Genomic DNA, 23,458 nt, shown 5'->3' on the forward strand with positions numbered 1-23,458 from the left:
ATTATTAGGGGGAATGATAGACGTGTGGAAGGGTGTACTCAAATTCAAAACTTTATAAAGTTTATTTGATAAACATTTTATGTATAATATATATAAATAGTCATTCATATACATTGGGTATTACATAAACAACTTATTTATGAACAAGCAGCATACAATATATTTTATAATTATATGTATATATATATATATATTATAATTATACGCCTATATAAACTATTATCAAAAGTGAAATTTACATGTATAAAAATAATATATTCAGAATTAAAGCGATTCGCTTTTGTAGGCTTTGTAAACAAATATAAATTCATATTAAGTAAAATAAAATATTTTTAAGATAGAAATTAATTTTTGGCTTACACAATTATTTAAATTACATTCGGGTGAAGTTTAAGCGAATACAAATGTAAGTATAAACATAGTTAGACCGAATTAGTGAACTGAAAATTTTGCACTCGTTTCTGTGCCTGAAAAAAAGCCATTATTTAATAGAAAATGTGTGCATATTGATCAATAATCGCCATCTTCTTCATCTGTGCTGAATGGTCGTTTGGACAATTTTCTTCTGTAAATATTTAGGACAAAATTATATTTTTAGACATATAAACATTATTGTATTAAATGACAATTAATATTAGGTGTAAGTTGTGTAATGCAATATAAAAATAAATTAATAATTTTTCTATTCTTATAATGTAATTTGACAAAAACTAAGTGAAAAAGCAATATCATTTCAATTTAGTATTCATTCTTTTACTGAAGAATTAGCTTCGACGTGTGAGCCATTGGTAGGTGTTTAAATTTATTTATATTATTTTATTAATAACATTTAGTAAACACTTTTATCTAGTTTTTGATTTGAAAGGTAAAATAATTGTTTAAAATTATATTGGTGTTGCGTCATTTTCTTTATTAATCGTAAAAGTTTTATTTATATAAAAACCATAAATTGAATGGTTTTAATATAAAAGTAATAAAACATAATTGCGTTTATATACTGTTTGAAACTTTCTATTTCTTTGCTTAATTAAATTTAAAAGTTAAACACAGTGATTTTTATTTTTCAGTTGGAATGTTTTCAAAAATGTTTTCATGAAAATCTTGTATTCACTCTTATGTATTGTAGTATAAATAAGAGTAGATATGTTGGACATTAAACTTAACATTATAGCATTGTCGACGGCAATAAATTTTCGTTATTGTCGAATAAATAATATATAAGTTGAATACTATGTATGTAGTTGTAAATATATAATATATTTTATTGTAACTTTAATTTAATGTTAGACGTATACAAGGAGTGGTATAATAATTTTATGAAATACATTTCATTCGGGTCCTCTGTAGTGTATTTTCTTGTTTTCGTTTGGTTCGTTGGATATTATTATTATTTTTATTACATTTATGTGAACAATTATTCTTTTATCATACAATTATGAGTTTGATTTGATCGCGTGTGTTGTGTGGTACAACTGTAGACAAAATTTTACGTGTAACGATTTAAAACGCGCGTGATCGTTGCATATATCACATTATTGCAGTCAGATTAATTATGTGTGAAGAATAATATGTAAATACATATAACAATAATTTGATGAACACATATATTACAAACGACGTTTTACTGAAACCGTAGCAGTGGTAAACGAAACACAAGGACTTTAATTTCTACGACGTAATAGTGAAAAAACGCTAAATGAAGCGATGTTAAACTAGAACTTACTGTATATTTATTAACGTATTAATGTATAATGCTGTCATTGTCAAAATAGGAAATATCTGGATGGAATTGACAATATTTAGTTGGCGAATAAAAGTGTTTCCACGACCATAAAAAGTCCGTTAGCATCGCGAATTTGTGATTAATATAGTCGGCGATAAGAAAACAATATAGTATATAGTAGTAAGGATTGTGAATCTTTTTAGGGCTATGTGCTCTACGTTTTACTATCAAAGTTTCGAAAAATAATTCACTTGCTAGTAATTGCTAGTAGGTACCTTTAAAAAATGTTTTCTTGGAGCGATAGGGAATTTTAAAAAAAATCATTAAAATGGTACACTTTAGCGCCTCATAGATTTGTCTATATGATAATTACGAGACTGAAAGACGCGTGTAAATAAACCTTATTAGAAGCACCCATAGGAGTACCGCCCAATAGTCTGTGCATAAAAAAAAAAAGAGATGCTCACCTGATCACTAGTTGCGGGTTTTCGTTTTTGATCGCCGCCGTCTTCCTTTTGTCGACCATGAACTCCCGTTTGAGCGCCGGACAATACCAGTAACACAGCACCGTACACGATAGGACAAACAGCGTCCAGGGTATGACCACGGCGGCCACTAAGGTCTTGATTGTGTGGTGCCAGTCGTAGTCAGCCACCACCCTGTCCGGGTAAGCACGGCTGTAGTAGCACGGAAACACTTTCATTGTGACTTTCGAAGTATCGGCCACTTCTCGCTCCCGCCTGTCTATCGCCGTCGTCTGCTGTGTGTCGTCAGAGGCGGCTTCCAACAACATTGGCGAAGAAGTTGGACTGGGTGACGTGTCATTACCGTGTCTGTACAGTTCTCGGGTCACCGGCTGTTTGATTTCGTTGATCTCGGGAATATCCTCCGGATTGATGTGACCGTATTTCAGAGCGAACGTGGTGCAGTTAACGAACGGCGGATAACCACAGCCTTCTGTGTTCACCAAGAATCGGACCACCGTGCCCGCCCATTCCAGCGACTCGGGAGACATGCGGTTCTGCGACACATCAAAATATTTCGTTACAACGTCATTTCAGTGTATTTTGATAATTTAGAGTTAATATTGATTGTCGAGTGTACGGAAATATAGTGATTGTAGACGGCCATGTAAGACGTTATATCGTGCGACGGCGAGTATGTTATAATAATATTATGTCAAACTCCATAATTTATCAGTTTTTATCGTCTCTTAAAAATTAAATCCTAAGTCGTTGGCGAGTATCAATAAGGGCAATAAAAGAACGGAGAGATTCGAATGAAATTGTTTCGGTCATCTTATTTTTATAGTTTGTATATTATTATTTTAGAATGTATGTAAAAAAAAAAAAGAATATCATAAAGTATTTATATAATATATTAATTTAAATAGTTAATACTATTGTTATATATATTAGAAAATAATATGTGTATAAATAATAATATTGTAATCTGAAATTAAATTATAATTTCAAATACTTTTGGCGTTTGTGAGTTTATATTTCAATTTTTTATACATATATTATTTTACAAAAATAAAGTATTATTACTGCGGGAGTTTTTTTCTCATGTCACAAATGAAATCGGCTAGAGCACAGCTTATATTCGTATAACTTAATAATATACATTTATTGGTTACCGGTTTCGGCTCCAATCATCATATTATTTATACATTTTTATGACGGTTTTTGTTTAGGTAACGATGGAAAGTATTATGTATTTTAGTCGTTTTGTGTCGTTCATAGAGATTAAAAGCTCATTTTAATTAGTTCTAAAATTTTATAGTTTTTGACATTAACCTTTGTTATAACGTTACTCATAACACAACCCGACGTCGATCAATCGTTAAGTTTAAGACATTAAAGTTTTACTATATTTAAATTAATTTATTTTATATCAAACCTATATTTTTTAATTTTTTAGTTGTTGTTTATAATACTTAAAAATAAGTTTTTTAAGTTACTTTTAGTAAGTAGTTGAGTGTTAGCAGTCAGATACATAATACACAAGCTTTAGGGTTTTTAACGAATTTACTGCCATTGTTTCAATTAATATAACGAATAGATTATTTGTCGTTTGTTTATTTTCGTTTCACTAATTTTTAAAGTTTTGATATTATTATTAGAGAATAATATATATATTTATTTATAAATAATTAAATGTGCCTTTATTGTGTTTAACCGATTGTTTAATAAAAACATGCATATAGATGCAATATCTTTGTTCATCTGAATTATGTTTTAATTTTATTTTACAACTTATCAAGACATTTTTGTATTTAAAATCGTGGGTCGTAAAATAGTAGAATAGAAAAATAATACCATATATTTTTAAAGTATCTTTTATGAATATTTCAAATAATAATAAATATTTAACTAAATAAATATTTTTTAGCGGAGGCTTTTTTAATATTTTTTATTTGCAGTTGATAAAGTGATTATTTTTAGTTTAAAAACAATTGTTGAATTATTTTTAATCATTTGATACGTTATCACTGATGAAAAGCCAAGACAAAAGCGGATTTCGTGATAAATTATTAATCCAAAGAGGTGTTATCCATCTACCTATATGATACCTACTCCTCTTATAACCGTAAATCATAACTTATTGGTGTTTGTCTTCAAAACTTCGTTTTCAGTATTGTTTATGCCTCTATATAGATAGGTACAGCTTATATTAGACTATTAGAGTATACACCCATTGGTTTCGTGCCTGTTGGTATTGTTGGTACGGCGTCAGCGAATAATTGACAGTGATCTGATGGCACCGCGTAGTAGCCGACGTGCAGCCCTCCCGGCACGATGACCACGTACACTTGCTCATGCCCGCGGCGAACACGTGCTCATGTAGTGCGCATGTGCCGGGCTCGGGTGCGTATCGGGCAATCAGTCGGGACACCGCCGGGTCGACGACGAACGGCACGAGAAACAGAAACACCATAAATGACAGGACGGCCGTAGTGCCCAGGCAAAGGCTCACTTTGGGCTTGATGCGCTGACAGAAGCCATCCTCGGCCGGTTCGCCTAGCAGTCTCGACCCTTCGTCCTGGCTGGGTTGCCGGCTCCGCATCTGTTTCTCGTCGTCGGCGACTGTTTCAGCCATAATTTCGCTTTGTCGCTATCTGTCGGGGACAAAAGAAAAACGAATCACTAATGTTGTTTAGGTAAACGTAGGTATTTCGACGGTGGTCGACTGATCAGTATTTTTTAGGTAATTGCAGGTCCGTGTATACATGATATTGTAAAAGTGTTTAAAAATAAGCAGGTCTAAAAGACCATCTGACGCTTATAGGAAAACGTACCCTTAGAGTACACCTACTTATATAAAAATTCAAGAAATCATAATTAAAATAAAAAATGTGGTCGACTTTGCACGTTAAATCATACTGTACATATTGTAATATGCAATTAATTGAATTTTGTGTAACAGAAATGGAGGAATTGATTCAAACGAAATGACACTGATACTTATTTTATTCATTAATTTCATTAAATTTTCAGTCATTTATTTCTGAATCTCAACTTTACGATTCCACATAATAAAAAGATATTATGTTGAATCGTAAAGTTCAAAGTAATCCACAGTAATCATACAAATACAACAGTAATAATATTTTTTGAATAGTTGATTTTGAACAATTATGTTATCGATTAAACTCGATGTAAAATGTTCATTAGGTAATTTTTAATATTTTTGTGTAAAAAAAATTTCTGTAATATTTCCTTATAATATAAGTATAAGAGTATAAATATTTAAAAAATATATTCAACCTTTTACTTTAAATAATATACTTAATATATGCTAAAATTTACGTGTTTGGCCTAATAATTTTAATAATAGGTATTCAGTAATATTTATGTGGAATAACTTTAGAATTTTTAAAAAAACTTTTGTTGCGCTTTTAAGACTAAAGATTATAGTAACCTTATAGTATGGTTAAAAAAAAAAACATTTTAACAATATAATAATTTATCGTGTATATTTATAAGTATAATTTACGTCGATTTCACTATTGTTAAGCAATAGAAATTATGCGTACATATAATTATATTGAATATATATATGTATATATATTCTATATTAGTTGTTCGTCATAAAAAATGTCAAAGAACATATCAATATTAACAATATTATTATATAGCCTGCGTGTTTAATTTCGTGTACGAAATTGGTGCAAATCACATTATTCTAGACCGTAATTTTGTTGGTAGCGGCGAGATTTTTTTTATAGAAGAATGACAACGTAAATAATACAATATACAATATACAATGCATAGATTTGAAAATCTTGATCTATAAGCGCATCGTTTTAAGACTATACATATAACTAATAATCAATTATATTCTACCGCTAAAAATAATTGTGTATACATGTTGGACGTACATGCACTATTGTATACATTATAACAATATTTAACATATATAATATAACAATACAATTATAAATTACAATTAGTATAAACTTAATATTGGACAATTTATTATTTCAAAGTGGTATCTTAAAATATAACATTATATAATATATATAAAGTATATACGCACACCTATACTGTTTGTATACAATAATTAATTATACTTTTGGTGCTATTGCTTTTAATTGTTGTAAAGTACAGCAAAATATATATTTTGTCGCTTTATGTATAGAATTATAAAAAGCTTATTATTTAATATTATCGTGTGTATAGATAGGCATCGAGTGTATAAAAAAAATATATATTTAAAAAAAATTAGCGACGCAGTAAGGATGTGTCAAGTCACAAATGTATGTTAATGTGCAAAATTTCCGAGATGCAATGAATTATATTTAAACGAGTGAATACAATTTAATCTCACTAGTAACAATTTCTTTTTTAATATTTTAACAATCACGCGTTCCCCTCACCGATCCAGATTTGTGTCATGTACGAAGCTTATTATTTTAATGTAAGCCGTCTGGATCGTGGTGAAATGTAAGCTCTAGTAGTCTGGCAACGAATACATCTGTTGCTGACGAGTAGGGCTATCTTGTAAGAGGGGAATGCCTGAAAAAAAGACAAACACGGTTAGATTAGACAAAACAGAAAAATTTCACAACACGTATTCCATAAGTAATAATAGTGTCCTGTACATAGGTATAATATGTCATATTAATAATTTTCGTATTAAAATTAAAGTCACTTCAGAAAAATAATATTATTATTATAATGTATACTACATAGCCGTTCTCAGGACTTTTCAACGAAGTGGGATGAAAAATTGATGTTTAGAAGGAGTTATTCATCGATGTCAATATAATAAAACTATGCAAATAATACAAACCTGAAGTTATATTAACTTTTTGATCATAAATAAAGAAAAATACTGACAATAATAGTTTATTGCACTACTGCCACTTTTGGTAGGAAAATGTAGTCTCATGATTAGTACAATAATATAGATCATTACATTTTTCACCTATTCATAATATCGATAAACGGCTCAAATTTCTCCAATCAACGCCATAAAATGGATGAAAAATGACTTATATAAGCCCTTATAAGCGAGAACGCCCGTAACGAGTACACTTGGCAGACAGCACGATTCTCGTCGATTTATACAGTGGACCCGACTCAATAGTGATATTATTATTCTGTGTTGTACTCACGTAGCGAATCTCAGAGGGACGTGTTGTCCAGGTCAACGGTGGACGGTCGGCGGCCCGCGATGCTGTCCAGCTCGCGGTCGTGCAGCGGGAACAGTGTCCTGATGCTTTTGCGCTTGAACCGCATCTTGGCGTCGTCGCCCACTTCGACCGTCCGCTGGCAAAGGATGAGCGTCAGGCACGATATGACGAGCATGACTACCGGAACCACAGACGCCACCAGAAACTCCTTGTACGTGCGGCCTAGGTCGAACCGAACGACGGCCAGCTCGGGTATGTCGGTGGCGTAGAAGCATCGGAACCGGGCGCGGGCGTTGTGGTCAGAACCGTCCTTGCCGTATCGTCGGATGAACACGTCGCACTCGCCGCGGAGCGTGTTCACGCAACCCTCCAGGTTGATGTGCAGGTGGCTGTCTTTGGCGATGAGCAGTTTGTGTTCACGAGGCGCCACCAAATCGCCGGGTACGATCGGCCGGTCGCTCTGCGCGTTCAAGTTAGTTAGATGCGAAAAGTTGGCGAAGTCGGCCAGCACGTCCTGCCGTAGCAGCGACCCGTTGACACAGTCCGTGGCCAGCAGATCTCCGGCGGATCCTCCCAGCACCACACTCATGCACGACGCGATCAGCACGTCGTCCTGTTCCTCGGACCATATCCGTTGTCGTCCGGCGGTGCTGCCGCCGTCGTCGACGTCTCGCGGTAACGGGTCGCCGTCCATGTAACCGGGTAGGTGCGCGGCCGCGTCGCACCGCGCCAAGAACGTCCGATCGCCGCTCAACACGATCACGTTCTTGTTCCTGGTCGGTATGTCTACGCACCGCCGGTCGCAGTTGTACGGCTCCAGGATGCGGCTGCACTCACCCCGCGCGCAACTGTTCAGGCCCGCTATGGACATGCACGTGATCTTTCCTCGATACTCGTTGCACTTGAGCGGTGGCTCCGTGTTGCGGAACTCGCATCGGAACGCGTCCGTGATGTTTATGCACACGCCGTCGGTGCAGTTGAACGTACCGGTCAGCGTCTTGCACTCGTCCCGGATGCACGTGTACCGCTTGGCATTTTCCGGGTCGAACCCGAAGCACGTCTTGTTGACGACGTGCGAACAGTTGTGCAACAACAGCGCCGACCCGTTTTGCCGGATGTTGACGTAGATCTGCGCGCAGCCACCGGACGGCTTGCTCAGGCACCATTCGCTGCACGAGCTCCAGTCGCACTTCTGCGACGACACGTTTCTGGTGGTGGTGCACACCACCGGGTCCTCCGATATGCCCGACTTGAATTCCCGCATGGTCGGCATGTATATGGCCACAGTCAGGTACACGATGGCCACGCTGCTCAAGACGGCCGTCATCTGACATACGCATATCGTGCCGCATATTCGGGTGTCCTGCGGCGGAACCACCAGATCTTCGACCGGTATCGGTTTCTTTTTCGGCATGATCGCGACCACCGGCTCAACGACGACGTGTTATGCAATATTTGAAACGCCCCGTGGTCGTGGCCGCCACTTGGACTATCCGACACGGTGACGACGGCGACAACAACAACAACAACAACAATGGTACACCCCCCGCGCGCGACACCGCCGGGCGAAATAACGAGGCCAAACGCCGTGTGTGCACACACAATGAAGGTGGCGCGGCGGCCGGGGTTCACCGTCGCCGCCGTCGAACGGACCGGCGCCTCGGAATCTAGACCGCCGCGGAAAAATCAATAAATCCAGACCGTCGCGCGAATTGATAACCTCGACGCCGACTTTTGTTATCACGTTTTTGGCTGTGTTTTCTTTCTGCTCGCTGATAACGATTTCGGTCCGTTTCGAGTATTGAGTTTTTCCAATAACCGCGACTTTGCCGCTCGTGCGCTTCCGGTTATTAATCAGCGACATGTTTTTGGCGCGGCCTTTCGTTTTTTTTTCTGACGACCCCGAACGCGAGGCCAACACCTAACACCTGTACTATTAAAAATTACTTACACAAAACCCTTTACACCACTCGATACCGTTATCACAACCTTTCGTGATTAGGTCAATGTCGTCGTTTGTGTGACGTGCTGTGACAAGTATCTATTGAGTACCTACCTATTTACGTTTTTTTTTTTTTTGTTACACGAATCCCGTTCTGACGTATAACACCTACGAACTATTATTAATTATTCGGATTTATAATAAACAATTTATTTTACATTTATCTACGAACAGTATAACATACGAGAATCGCATTGGTGGTATGAGTTATTATCGTATACATTATATACGGTTTTCTATGATCAAAGAACTCGGTGACGACTTAAATGAAAAAAAAAACACACGAGACCCTCGTACGCCTATTTAAGTACGCTACCGACCGTGCCGTGTAGGACGATATAAATTATTACTTTTACAATGTACAGTAGTACAAACTAATATCGTTGAAAAAATAATTGTATTGTTAACGCGCACGTGCCATAAATCTTACCGGGAAAGCTTGCGGCGTTCTTGTTATTGCTACGATTCGGCTTAGTCGACTGACGGACTTTTGTGATTCGACGAACAAGACTTTGGCGAGTGTTCGGGCGCTATCTATACATCACTTGCGTGCTTGGTGGTAAGTCGTATTGTGTTTAACTCCGAGGGAGAACGGTGTTGTCGGTTTTTGACGTTTATAGGTAGAGCCACGAGTTTATATTGCATATCCTCGTCTGGTCGAATTGTTTTTGTAAAATCGACACGATATTAAACACGTTTATTATTTAACACATTATTATTCGTTTTTATATCTCTAGTATTTTTTCTTGAATTTGAAATATTTATATTTTTTTTTGTGTGTTTAAATGTTGTTTACTACATAATCAGGGGTGGTCGAGGGAAATGTACCGATACAAAGTGTGGAATAAGATCGGTCGTCCTCATAGGTGGACTTCGGTGGAGGCTTTTTTCGGGGGGGAGCATATATTTAAAAGCCCCTTCTCCTCAAATGGTATGTGATTATATGTAAATTATAATCGGAGTACGAGCCACTTTGCTTCTTTGCAGGATAAATGGATAAGGCTAGCCCCTGTAATAATTCAATAAAACACTAGCCTGTGGGTATCTCACGTAGCTATATCATGTAATTAAAAAAGAAAAAACCGGTATTGAAACGATATAATGTTTATTTGAGTCTTATTTACAACGAAAAATTGATAAACTTCGACGAAAAATGCAGATAATACATCTTGGTTGTTGCTAACACTGAATGTCAAAGAAAACGTATTTGTCTATTTCAACACGTTTCATTTATAATTTATAGAGCGGTGTACAACAAATATGTATGGTTTTCTCTTTTCGGTCATTGCAGACACACTTTATAACGGAAGCCTCTTTTATTTTGTTTTCTACAGTAAACTTGTATTGTAGTCACGTGGTTATTGAAATGCAAAGGTCCTAGAATTTTGACAATCATTTTCAATACAAATATTGGATATCGTTGTATTTATATGCAATATAGAAAATGGTAAGATATGCATTTTATTTTATTATAATATGCTAAACTATGCAATAAAATATACAATGAATTTACCAATAACTTTCAAACTATTATTAAGTGAAAAAATGTAAGTACGTCTTATAATTTTAAAGTAAATTGAATAAAGTTGCTTTTTATATAAGCTAAATTATTTATGTTAATCGTACTTCTTTTAAATAAATCCATACAGTTTTTACATTTTTTTATCAAAGAAAAAATTACTGTATTTATGCAATTTGAATTAGGAGCGTTATCTATTCTTTACACTATATTTTCATTTAAAAAGGCATACCTAACATAAAGCGTGCTATTTTCGTGTTAATACAGTTAAAATATACAAAAATATGCAAAATAAATAATAGATTATTTGTTTCAATATTCATGGACATTACTAACCAAATGCCTAAAAAGAAGCTACACAAAAAACATACTAATGCATATTATAAATCCAAGCTTTAGTTATTTTGAGGAGTATTTCATTTTTTTTTTTTTGGCGGAATAAATAAAAGAAATTGCTAATAATGTTATTAGTAAATTATGATGTGTCTATCCTACACTCGTATACCAGAGTTGGGTATTATTAAATTCATTAATATGCAGGTACGAGCATCTCTCAATGGTTTCACGGCGGTCTCGTTCACGCTTGTGAATATATTACATAATTATTTTACGGTGGATTTACAGATATATTTTATACTGGGATTCTATTTGGAAATATATTATTACAGTATATATTTTTATTTGCATTAAAAAGTTTTTTTTCAATATTTTTCGTGTTTTGTAAGAGTAGTAGTTTTTAATTATTTCTCATCGTTTTTATTATATGACTATTTTGTATACATTTGTGATTTATATTCGTCAAACAATAGGTGTAATATTTTTATTTATGAATTATAGATTACCAAGTGACATAATACAACATTAAAATGTATAATATAATTTAGTATAGTGTTACAGAATCAAAGGAAACAATAACTGAATAAATTGTGTTATTACAATTAATAAATAATATTACAAACAATAAATAATTTCTTGTTCAAAAATCAATAGTTTTATATTTTGTTTCTATTTTTCAGGCTGTTTGAATTTGTACGAATATAATTTGTTATTTTTAAATTATGTTTGGAAAGGGATTACTATGTTTACACATTGTAGATTTTTTTATCAGTACTTGATGTTTTTATACGTTCAAATTATTTCTAATGGTATTTTTTTATTGATTAATCATAAAGATAATAATAAAAAAAAAATACTAGATAGATTATGTTATATTATTTTAGGTTATCACTTATATTTTTCAGAAAACTTGAACATTACATAAAGTACTGTCAATACTTGTATGATTATATTTACAGTGTAACATTATACTTCCGTAATCCTTGTTCATTTTGTCGTAACAACTCAATATAATAATAATAGAAGTACGCGATTAGGAGTGAACATGTAGTATTTTATGTAGTAAGCACCGATAAATATATTATAAACTCTATATTATTTCTGGTCCGTTCACTACACATTCAATTGTTATAACATAATAAAATAATACCATTAAATATAATTGACACTATTTTTAATTTAAATTACCGTGTACATCATTTTGAAAACAAAATGGTCGATTAATTTATATAGTTTTCAATATCCATAATAAATTAATTGTTTAATTATTTGGTGCAAATGTTATAAATTGTTCTTTTATATTTTAACAGATTTAAAATGTGTTAAACAAAACGAATGCGTTTTGAAACAGAATCAGGATTTTATTTTATTTATAAAATAATATTGCTTCTTGTTATAAAAATAACGAGGAAGAGAGAACACTTGTTGTTATAGATTTAGTTTGACAGACAGATACAAAATAAATATAATTATATTTTGTATTTGTCAAATATTTTTCGCTACAACGCAAGTAACTTGAAAGATAAAATATCATTATTATATTTTATTTGTGTTTGCCATGTGATGGGTCAAATTTAAATAATTTTGCATAGACGTTTTAACAAGTTTATTTTCTATAAATTAAAGGCCAGTACCATACATTTTCTACCTACAATAGAATCTGATTCATGTATAGGATTCGGTATTCTATTAAGTGTATTTCTAAATTATACTGTATCGTGAGTATTAACTTTAGAAGTGACGTTGAGTTAAGGACATTGGCGACACTAGTATATACTTAGCACCCTGCCGCCATTGTTTGACCAATCCCCTCAAGTAACACTATACTCATCAGTCATCACGCCCATATTACGCCCGGGGCAATCGTCTTTTAACCTTTCCACCCATTAAATAGTAAATATGTCCCCGTCAACTGACAGTGAGTGCTACTATATATATAGAGTATACTATACAGTATATATGTTATATATAATCTCTATACTTCTCAACTGCATTTTTCTAACGTAACCAGAAAAGTTTTCGCTATTTTTATTCATGATTATACTTTGTCTTGAATAATAAATTACTATAATCAAATTTGATTTCAAAGTAAACAGGGCTTGCAAATATAACCAATGCGTAGTGCATTTCTTTCTTTTTTTCTTTCTTGTCTCATCTCCGTCCATTTGCAGCTGGGTTTTCTTTTTATTTCCCCCGATGCCATTTCGTCAGATTTCGTTACTACGGTAACCTGAAATTCCATTACAAATGTTCGCATGAAGTATCAACTTTTTTTTTGATGTCTCTTCCATCACCTTTCTTACAACATAATTCATCCATTTTTTCTTCATTTAGATATTATTTTTACATTTGTTGTGAACATATTTCTATATTCTTAAATTCTAGACGTGATAATAAAACGAATTCAACTATATATTATATTTGGTAACACTAAGCAATTTAAGTTTTTACCATTAGGGCTCATTGGTGTGTATAAATATGTAACACGTTAAGCCCGGTAAGGGTATATTATTTTTTTAATTTTAACATATTTTTGAACCTAGTAAAATTTTTGATGCTTGTTTGAGTAGTTTGATTATTCGTAACTTTGAGAATGGTATTTGTTGTAGTGAGTAACAAAAAGTGGAAATGAATCAATAATACTTTCGGCCATATATGTTTTTTTTTAAATTTTAAAGTGAACCACAGAACATATGTATAGATTTTTTTTGTTTGTTACATATTATTATTACACGATCTGTATATAATTATTTTATAATAAGTGTGAGTGATAGATTATGTTGTCAAATGTGTGGAATTAAGAAACCATCTATTGATGGAACTTCATGGGGTTAAGTGACTGTTTTTAGTCACTTAGAGGTAATAACACATTAAATAACAGAAATATAAAAATAAACATTTAAACGCTCGATGATGAGCATGACTGCTCACCGGAATTTTTACACACATGTAGTAATAGAATTAATGTATGTAACAGGTGAAGTTATGATGATGTATATTACAGTGGATATAGTAATGTATTCAAAGAAGAATTTGAGGTTTCTGTATGTACTGTTACTCTGAGTGCCCGTTGAAAGTTTTTTTTTTTTATAAATATTTGCTTTAGTCGGAAAATCGATCAACGATCACTGGGTGGTGTGTGGCGGTCACATGTGGTGGACGTTTATGTGCTAACGTTTGAGCGTTAAAGCCACATAAAATACGGTTCGACATAAAATTATTTTATTCCTTTATCATTTCGTTTTGCGCTTTGAAATTGCATGGTTCATATTGTCGTGCTACAGCTACGTAGTAATATGTATAGCTCGTTTTCGATTAAAATGATTACGTAACTACTAAGTAGAATAAATTGAATTCCTCGCCGACTATATTATATTTACGAGTAGGATATACGTAATATAGGTGCCGGAGACACTAACGTTTCTAACGTGTTCGATTTAACGACTTATCTTTACAATAAAACTAGTATATGATAGATATATATAGGTATTTATAATGATATATAGGTTTCGACATTTATCATTTTATCGATGTACGCAATTTTAATTTGAAATTATAAAATAACTGCACAAAACCATTACATTTTTATTTTCGACTTCGGGTGGTTATTTCATTTTTGTTATTTATTTTTTCTTAAGTTTATTGTAGGATTACCACGCGTAAACACGAATTCGTTTTATACACAGTGGTACCACTTAAATGAGAGATTTGTGTTAGGTACATTCCGAGAGTATAAAATTGTTTCATTAATCCACCCGCAACGTACATCTGTTAGTCGCTGCTAATGCAAGGTCTTTATTGAAGAAACGAAGAAAACTTGAGAGTTTATTATAGTGTATTGTTTCCTTATTGTGCGTGTGTGTCAAAGTTGATATTTACCAATTAAAGTTTATAAACAAGTTCTTATATTTTGACGCATTCCTCGTAATATATACATTTTTAAGACTATATCTTCTACAATATTTTCGTTATTTCGCCATCATAAAGTATCGTTTTCGTTAGCTATACATATATACGTATAATAAATATAAATTTATAAATATATATTAATACATATTACATTCCTATTATAATATATAATATTTATTAATTTAATTATTTTTTTAATACATACATGCTGTTGATTAATATAAAGGATAATATACAATAGATATATTTAAAAAAAATGTTATATTGTTGTTTTTTATTTACAAATGAATTAATTAGTTAGTCACACGCACAATAACCATAATAATATAGTTATATAAATGAACGATTTTAATATAAAAGTATAAAACATGCAGGTACTGTACAATTTTACTATCAGTTACACATTGCAGCGAATAATAAAACTAATAAGTCATAAAAAGTTTAGGGAGTTATCGCATATATTATATAGTAATCAGACAGATATATGTATGACAGAGACGAAATAACTTACAAGTGTTTATACTAATATTTGTTTAATTATTATGATATTATTGCAGATGATTGATGTATAAATATAGTATTAGCTCATTGGTGTAATCATACGATAATGTAATTTATTGTTATAAATAGTCTAGTGTAATTATATTATAATAGTTCTTATTATACATCATATTCATTTTCGCGATTTTCATAATTTGTATTGTATATTTCAAGTGTTTAATTTCCCTTCCTTGTATGATAATGTAAAATGTTCAACAAAATTTAATATAATAAATGCGGGTGAATTAAAAGTTATAGTGATCTAATGTTGTTTTAAAAGCTTAAACTAAGAATCGTATTTATGATGAATGGTGTCTTCAGTCTTGAAATAATAACATTCCTAAACCCGCCGGAAGATAGGTGGAAATTCAGTTTATTCAATGTAATTTGCTAAAACATAATCACGAAAATGGAAAATGTTCGTTTATTAAGGTAAATTATTGTATACTATTTGCGTAGTTTATTGTCTTCCTGCTTTTATTTGACACAGTTATTATGATGACCATCTGTACTTAGAAACACTTATTAATAATTGTTTTTAATCAAAACATTGTATAATGATAGTTTCAGTTTTTAAATAATTATGAAGTTAAGTTGTTTGTTGATAAATAAAATGAAAAGCGGTAATAATGATTACACAAAGCTTTCTGAGTTTTCTTCGAGGTCAATTCAACAAGAAAAAAAAAGAGACAATCAAATCAGTTTTTTATGTCGTTACTGTAACTATTAAATACTTATAAACATATAGGCTAATGTTTTATAATACTTAGTATATTTTGTTTATTTATATTGTTATATGTTTTTAAAATGAGAGCTTTTAGCGTAAATCCCAAATATTTAAAGTAGATTACTGGTATTTATTTAAACCACAGTTGCAATTGATTGGATAAGGGTTTTATTTGTTCTCGAATTTCTTTTACTATTCTATATGTTATTTTTTGTTGGCTAAAAGGGTTCTACAACTTTATACAACAGTTTTTGGGTAGCTTACTTCTATGGTAATATTTCAATACAAATTGAAAGTCTTTAAATATAAAATTATCTAGAAGTTAAAACTAAATAAATCAAGCAACATTACCAAACGCAACAGTAATTTATATTGTTTTTATTTTTTAGACTTCAAAAAGCAATAAAAGTTTTCATCTTTGAAACCGAAAGTACTTTGTATATGTTATTTAGGTGTCTGGTTAGGTCGGCTATAAATTTAAAAGGATTGAAACACGAGAATATCGTTTTAAAGCGTTTTTAGTAATTCAAGTATATCATTGTAAAACCAATAGCTGTCTCGTTTTATATTTAGGAGTAACAATATAATAGGTACTATAACAAATACACCTACATTGATTTATCCTATAAATTTTGATTTGGATAATTTTTATTGATTGATTTTATTTATTTTTAAACCTATATTTTAATAAAAAAAAATTTTTTCTTTAAGAGTTCTTTCTACTTAATAGCAGCGCAGCAGAACTTATTAAGGTTTGGTTTATGGTTGTAATTTGTTACTAACTTTATAATATTATAATTTCATTTATAAACGAATTTTTACTTGCTTAAAATGTCAGTCAGTTATATATATATAAAAAAAAAAAAAAAATAAAAAAAAAATAAATCACAAATATACTTGGTAAAGCATTTAATTATTGTTTTAGTTTTAGTTTTTAGATTTATAAGTTTTTGTAAATGGTTATTGTTCAAATGTTCTATAAAGTTATTTAACTGGTGTTATTTTATAATTTCCTTAATTATAACGGTTATTTATCAATTATCTATTTTTATTAGTAAATAAAGTATATTTGCACGTAAATTATTATCTCCAGTTTAGTGGTTTTCTTATTTTGTCATGAAATAAGAACTATTATTACTATTTTTATAACTTCTACTGATTATCTTAATTTGTATTGTTCTTAGAGTAAAATATTTTTTTTGTTTATTTTTTTTGTGGTTTATCCTGTTTTGAAGTAAAAAATTTTCTCCTATCTTTAATAGAGAGAATGGATTATGATTGAAAATTAAATCTAGTTTCTTCTTTGGAAGATCAAAAATATATAATTTAAAAATAACTCATTGTTTTTAAAATAATTAGAATAAAAGTAACAATATACAGTGACAAACCAGACTATTTATTCAACGCCTGTTTTTAAAGAAATTGATTTTTTTTTGCAATATAATTTATTCAGAAATATAGAAACTTCATTTATCATAGAAACTTGAAATTATTATCAAATATTAAGATAATCATTTTCAAGACAAATGATATAATTTTCAAACAGTATTAAATAATAATTGTCTACTTCGCTCAGAATCATTTTTCATTTAGTTACAATGATTTATCATTAAATTAAACTTTAACGTACATCCATTAGAGTGTCCTACTCATTGAGTTTCTCGTTTTATTTTATTATAACTTCTAGAAGCGGTAACAATTATGGTATTCTTTTAGCTAATGTAGTTATACCTTCTCTGGTAGACTTGCGCCGAGAAATAGAAGTTATAGTATCAAATAGTGCAGAATTGTTATAGCTTGTAGCGTAAATACATTACACTGATATTTTACAGTCATAACTTCTTTTTAATATTATATGGTGATATTTTTTGTAATTTTTATTATTGAAATTATTCGACATTATACTCAATACACATACTTAACTATTTGTGTTTTTGTGATAAATTGTTCTTATTTTTTTATAGTTCTATATCTAAAACTAAATTTTATAATATTTAGTATATACAGACCATAGCGTATCACAATGTAATGTATAGATAATAAATATTTACAGGATGTATATAAATAATTACGATTATTTAGATACATTTTCCGAATGATTTTTATCTGATAATTATTTATTTTAGTTTTTTAGTTTCATTTAAAGTTTGATGTAAATCAATATTAAGTTTAAAAATCAAAATTAGTACTCTATAGTATAGTATAGCAACTAGCATTTAAGTTGATTATAGTTCTATAAGTTTTATAAAGTCCTGTAACTATCATTATTATTGAACATACTCGAGGGAATTAATTTTTGGAATTTTTCAGTATAGCACGAGTATAGTTTCTTGAATAGTTTTCGAGAATATAGCGAATGAATGAAACATAAAATTCAGTGAGTTATCTTTTTAACACTGTGTTGACCATTTTCGTGCAAATCGAGCTCGGTACAGAATTATTTTTTCCTTTTCTTTCATAATTTAAAGACACCCGCTTTATTGTGACAATGTATTTACTGAGGAGGATCAAGGTGGTCGGTGGGTTTAATTAATAATAAACGAAAACTTACGAATAGTTTTCTTTTCTCGCTGAAAACATTTCAAACTTGGCTATAGCTCCCTATATTCGTTGTAAATATTATGCGTTAAAGACATAAAAAGGAGCAAATAAAATACAACTTGTATAATATTTTTCTTGTTTTTTTCGGAGTTATTCGTTAACTTATATTGTTTAAATTCTTTACGTAGTAGCAGCAGTCACACTCTTACATACACATTACATAGCCTATACTCTACAGTGATGTCGGGATATTTTTCTTTTTTGTCACTTAAATCATCATAAGTGTTCTTATACATATAACCTGTCCATTTACCCCTCTTCACCAACTACAGATAGTATATATCGTAGTAAATATTTTATACTATACATAAATAATATGAATTCTTTTAGTGTTAAAATGTTAAAATGATAGCTATTTTTATTTTATATGTAAAATATACATTTATTATGGTCATATTTTGATAAAACTGAGTTTGTATGATACTCAACGAAAATAAAAATGTCTTCCATAGTAGGTAATATTCAGTATACAGTATACACGTTAGTATACGATTAGTTGTACAATCTCTCGTTAGCCAAACACCATGGCTTAGGATTCCCTCCCCCCTATTTATGAACCCGTCACCCGACCTGGTAAATTTGTTTTCGCGAATCACGTGATTCAAAATACTACTACTAATAATAATAATACGTACTATACACACATACCCCCTTTACGCCGCCTCTGCAAACAACGACCGCAAGACGACCCGACACCGATTGTGTGCAGCACACGCATTGTACATAATGTATTTTATTGCCATTTGCGCGGTGGATCGTTCGACTATGGTTGTATGTGTACGTGTATGTGTGTTGTCAGTTGGGGTGTAAGTGGAGGCGGGTGTATTGGAAACGATTGGAAGCGTTCACCGATGCCGTGTGTGTAGGTATATATATATTTAATTTATCTGTTATTATTAATACATGGGCCGATTTACTGTGGTATAGATGTTGTCACTATTTTACTGCGGTTGAAGTTAGTCCGTCTTTGTCCCGCTTTATCTAAACAAGGCCCGAGCGAGTGTAATGTAAATAAGCGTAAAAGTATAATATTATAGATCTTTGTGATGGTGTTAGACTGGTGGAGAGGTGCTGTGGACTTCAGTCGATACGGAAGAGAGCAATCTCGGAGGGATTGAAATTCATACGATCCGTGTGGGCTCTAGCCCGCAGTGTATATAGTATATATATTATATAGATATATGTGTAGTGAAACTATGTATAGATTTATTTTTATGTATATATATATATATATATATATATAAAATAACCATCCCGTGGCGTCGGGGTTGGCGTGCGCTAAGGGTGTGTGAGGGGCGGGTGGTTTCTAAATATATACATGAAAAAAAAACGGACCGACAGACTGGCCAAAGTTTTGGGACTTCAGTTCCTCGTATCGTCGTTGCGTAATACATGCAGCTATAGATCGTCATTGCTAAACACGCGTATTATACTAAATAATATTTATCGTCTAAACATAATACATCGCATTCCGTTCACCCCCGCGGCACGTGCATAAAATACTTTACGTCAAATCATCGTTATCGAGACCTCCACTCTCCCCATTGAAGTACACCGTCACTCTGCGAACCCTCTCCGCTGCCGCGACACATACGCATATAATATATATATATATATATATAAAATATAGGGCGAACGAGCCTTATCGATTGGCTGAATTGTGTCCCATTATGTGACCTCCTACCCTCTCGCCACATTTTACAGTCACCAGGCCATGGCGCGGTGACCATAACCTGCTTCAGGACACGATAATAATATATCGCTGTTTACTCGAGATCGAGAAGTCTATAAGTATACGTGAGCACACATTGTCGTAACGTCAGCCGTAGGTGAGCAGGTTACCTATATATAGGAATATTTATATTTGAGAATAGCGGACCGTCGGGAGTATTTCGAGATCGAAATGATTGGCATACGACTTAGCCTTCATAGAGTTAAATATAACGTGTCGTGATTATCGTCGCCTGTTGTGTGATGGGGTTGTAAACACATTATCTTTTTCTAACGCGACTGGTGTTTGACGGCAGTATAAACACGGTCACGGTGTGCGGTGGCTGTCTTTTTTCGCTAATTTTTTCTTTTCCAACCGTCGTGCAATTATACGCATATATATATATATATATTATATACATTACACACAATACGCGTATCTGCCGTCGCGGCGGTAATTCCCGATCGCGCATGCGCGCACGCGCTCGTCGGCCGTCCGTCCGTCTGTCCGTCGCTGAACGGGACGACACGCGCGCGCGGCGGCCGCCGGGACACCGCTAGACGGCGCCCGGTCCCCCGCCGAACTGAACAACGCTCGCCGCTCTGCATCGCACTGAGGAGCAGCGCACGCCGGCGACGTCGCTCCTCCGCTCGATCTCTCGATCAATCCGCTGGGTCGCCGCCGCCGCCGTAGAACCGCGTATCGCTGGCCGCCGACGGAGCTCTCTCAGTAGCACGTTAACCGTCGCCGTCGCTGCCGCCGTCGCAGCAGCAGCAGCGCGCCGTGTCATCACGTTATTACGCCTCCGCCGCAGTCGCTCCGCCTGCACACGGTACGTTATATTGTCTCCGCATCGTTGTGCATTGTAATAATATTTTGATATTACATTGATAATTTTTTTCTATTTAACAGAGGCGGCCCGAGACCGCGAATTTTTTAAAAAAAATTTTATTTTATTTTTTTGATCCGAGACTCTTTCTTAACGTACACCCGTCCCGCAAACGAGATCGCGGCTCGTATATTAATTACATAATATTATAATAATAATTGTTCATCAAATTAATACCAATGGAAACAGCGTAATAGTGTCCCATTCGTCGATACGCTTCGATGTCTAGATCATTATATATTATGACTAAGTACTATTTTCTATAAATATCCGTTGTTTTATCCATTTCAAAATCAATTTGTATTTTAGTATTGTTCAATTTAAATTGTATAACCGTACCTCTGTACGTACTACATACCTATGAATATTTTATAACTGTAATCCTCAAAAGTAAATTTATACTTCGAAAATTACGTAAAATATAATTTGCCCATGACCAACTCTCATCACTTAATCACGGAATTTTTTGGTTCGGCAAACCATCAAAAGTATGTTTGATCCGCCTCTGTTAATATAAAATTTTGTATACTATATATTAATATATCGTTATACCTAGTTTATGTTCATATATTATACAGTTTTGCCCGGCATAATCCGACGCAACTTTCTCGATCTCTGACGCCGCCACCACCACCGCCGCAGCTGACATGCTTTGTATACAGAGTTCCTCTAATCTACATACGTGATCTACGATTTTTCACAATATATTATTTTTATCTCGAGCTCTACCTCTATTATACCCGTATAGGATATGTATATAATAACGCGATCATGTATTTTCTCGTCGATCACCATTCACAGTTCCGAAATTTCCGAATTTTGATCACGATCTATTTTCGTTCCATTCGAGTAGCTATACATATTATAATGCGCGTTGTTCGAGGATATATTACACTCTAATATTCCACGAATATTCGAAAATCACGTCTAAATTGTGATATATAGGTACTTGTGTAGATAAATGTACGTTCATTTATCGAATGTTAAATGCGTTATCTATTATATTATAATGTATTATTATATAATACTAGTAATCTGTTTGAATAAACCGTGTGTTTTGAAGTTATAAAAGTATCTACCTATCACGGAAAAAAAATTATTTTTAAAATAAACATTGTGTGATATGAATTTGAATATTATGAACATTTTAAGTTAATGAATTTTGAATATATTTTAGTGTAGGTAAATATTATATAACGTACATATGCTTTGAACATCGCTTATATCCGTCCGGAGGGATATTTACATTTTACGATACAAACATAAATGGGGAATTGTACGTTACAGTCTTACGTAATATCCATTATTTTTGTATCAAAGTTAGTGACCCCATTTAATTTAATTTTAATTTGTGTTTCATTAAAACAAGCAAGTATAATATCTATACATACTTCTGTATAGGCAGGTAAAAAGTTTACGAAACGCTAATAAACGTATATTTTATTACAGACCGTTTATTTAAATACGATGAACACCTGTGCAAGTGAACTTTTTTTATTTCTCAAATGGAATTGTTTTGGTCTGACTCTATCGTACTTTTTTGTACTTTATCTTTACATTAGTTTAAATTCCATATTTTTATTATTTAAATTACAGTTTGATATACTGTAATTTAATGATACATAATATTATGGACTATAATATCCATATATTTGTGATCTAATTTTTTTTTTATTTTTTATAATTTTAACTTTTGGTATAGCTATTCATATTTTTTATTATTGCTCATATTTTTTGAATATAGTGGTATATATTATACAAATATCGAATATCGAACCGATATAGTTTTTATTTTATTTATAAGCCCTTAAAGTTTATAGATAAGAGTGGTAAAAGTTGCAAGGAATACCCAGTAAAATA

At 32.4% G+C, this 23,458-nt stretch overlaps 3 protein-coding genes across 7 annotated transcripts in view; 1 reads left to right on the top strand and 2 right to left on the bottom strand.

Moving 5' to 3' along the window:
- Positions 1–23,458, top strand: part of LOC113551891 (cilia- and flagella-associated protein 298-like) — a 54,646-nt gene that overhangs the window by 17,303 nt on the left and 13,885 nt on the right. For 2 of the 5 annotated variants that reach the window (XM_026954445.1, XM_026954447.1), the window contains exon 1: positions 21,396–21,541. The exons of 2 other annotated variants lie outside the window; for them this stretch is intronic. The gene's annotated coding sequence lies outside the window, so the exon portion shown is untranslated. Of the gene's footprint in view, positions 1–21,395; positions 21,575–23,458 lie in introns of those variants that run through there. One more of the 5 variants, XM_026954446.1, reaches the window with a different exon arrangement.
- Positions 223–9,846, bottom strand: LOC113551893. The gene is made up of 4 exons (XM_026954454.1): positions 9,797–9,846; positions 4,436–4,844; positions 2,191–2,744; positions 223–565 (listed from the first exon to the last, which is right to left on the bottom strand). Exons 2-4 carry the CDS (start codon positions 4,823–4,825, stop codon positions 511–513), a joined length of 999 nt encoding a protein of 332 aa, XP_026810255.1. The 5' UTR covers positions 4,826–4,844; positions 9,797–9,846; the 3' UTR covers positions 223–510.
- Positions 7,351–8,956, bottom strand: LOC113551890. Its single transcript, XM_026954444.1, has one exon. The coding sequence runs from the start codon at positions 8,776–8,778 to the stop codon at positions 7,357–7,359; it is 1,422 nt and encodes a 473-aa protein (XP_026810245.1). The 5' UTR covers positions 8,779–8,956; the 3' UTR covers positions 7,351–7,356.

Source organism: Rhopalosiphum maidis, chromosome 2 (genome assembly GCF_003676215.2).
Source record: "Rhopalosiphum maidis isolate BTI-1 chromosome 2, ASM367621v3, whole genome shotgun sequence".
Classification (NCBI taxonomy): Eukaryota; Metazoa; Arthropoda; class Insecta; order Hemiptera; family Aphididae; genus Rhopalosiphum; species Rhopalosiphum maidis.

Coding starts and splice junctions, on each gene's coding strand:
- LOC113551893 (XM_026954454.1), bottom strand. CDS start 4,825: ATGGCTGAAACAGTCGCCGACGACGAGAAACAGATGCGGAGCCGGCAA. Junction 2,745..4,435: donor CGTACCAACAATACCAACAG/GCACGAAACCAA, acceptor GATGTGTCGCAG/AACCGCATGTCTCCCGAGTC. Junction 566..2,190: donor AACCCGCAACTAGTGATCAG/GTGAGCATCTCT, acceptor AAATATTTACAG/AAGAAAATTGTCCAAACGAC.
- LOC113551890 (XM_026954444.1), bottom strand. CDS start 8,778: ATGCCGAAAAAGAAACCGATACCGGTCGAAGATCTGGTGGTTCCGCCG.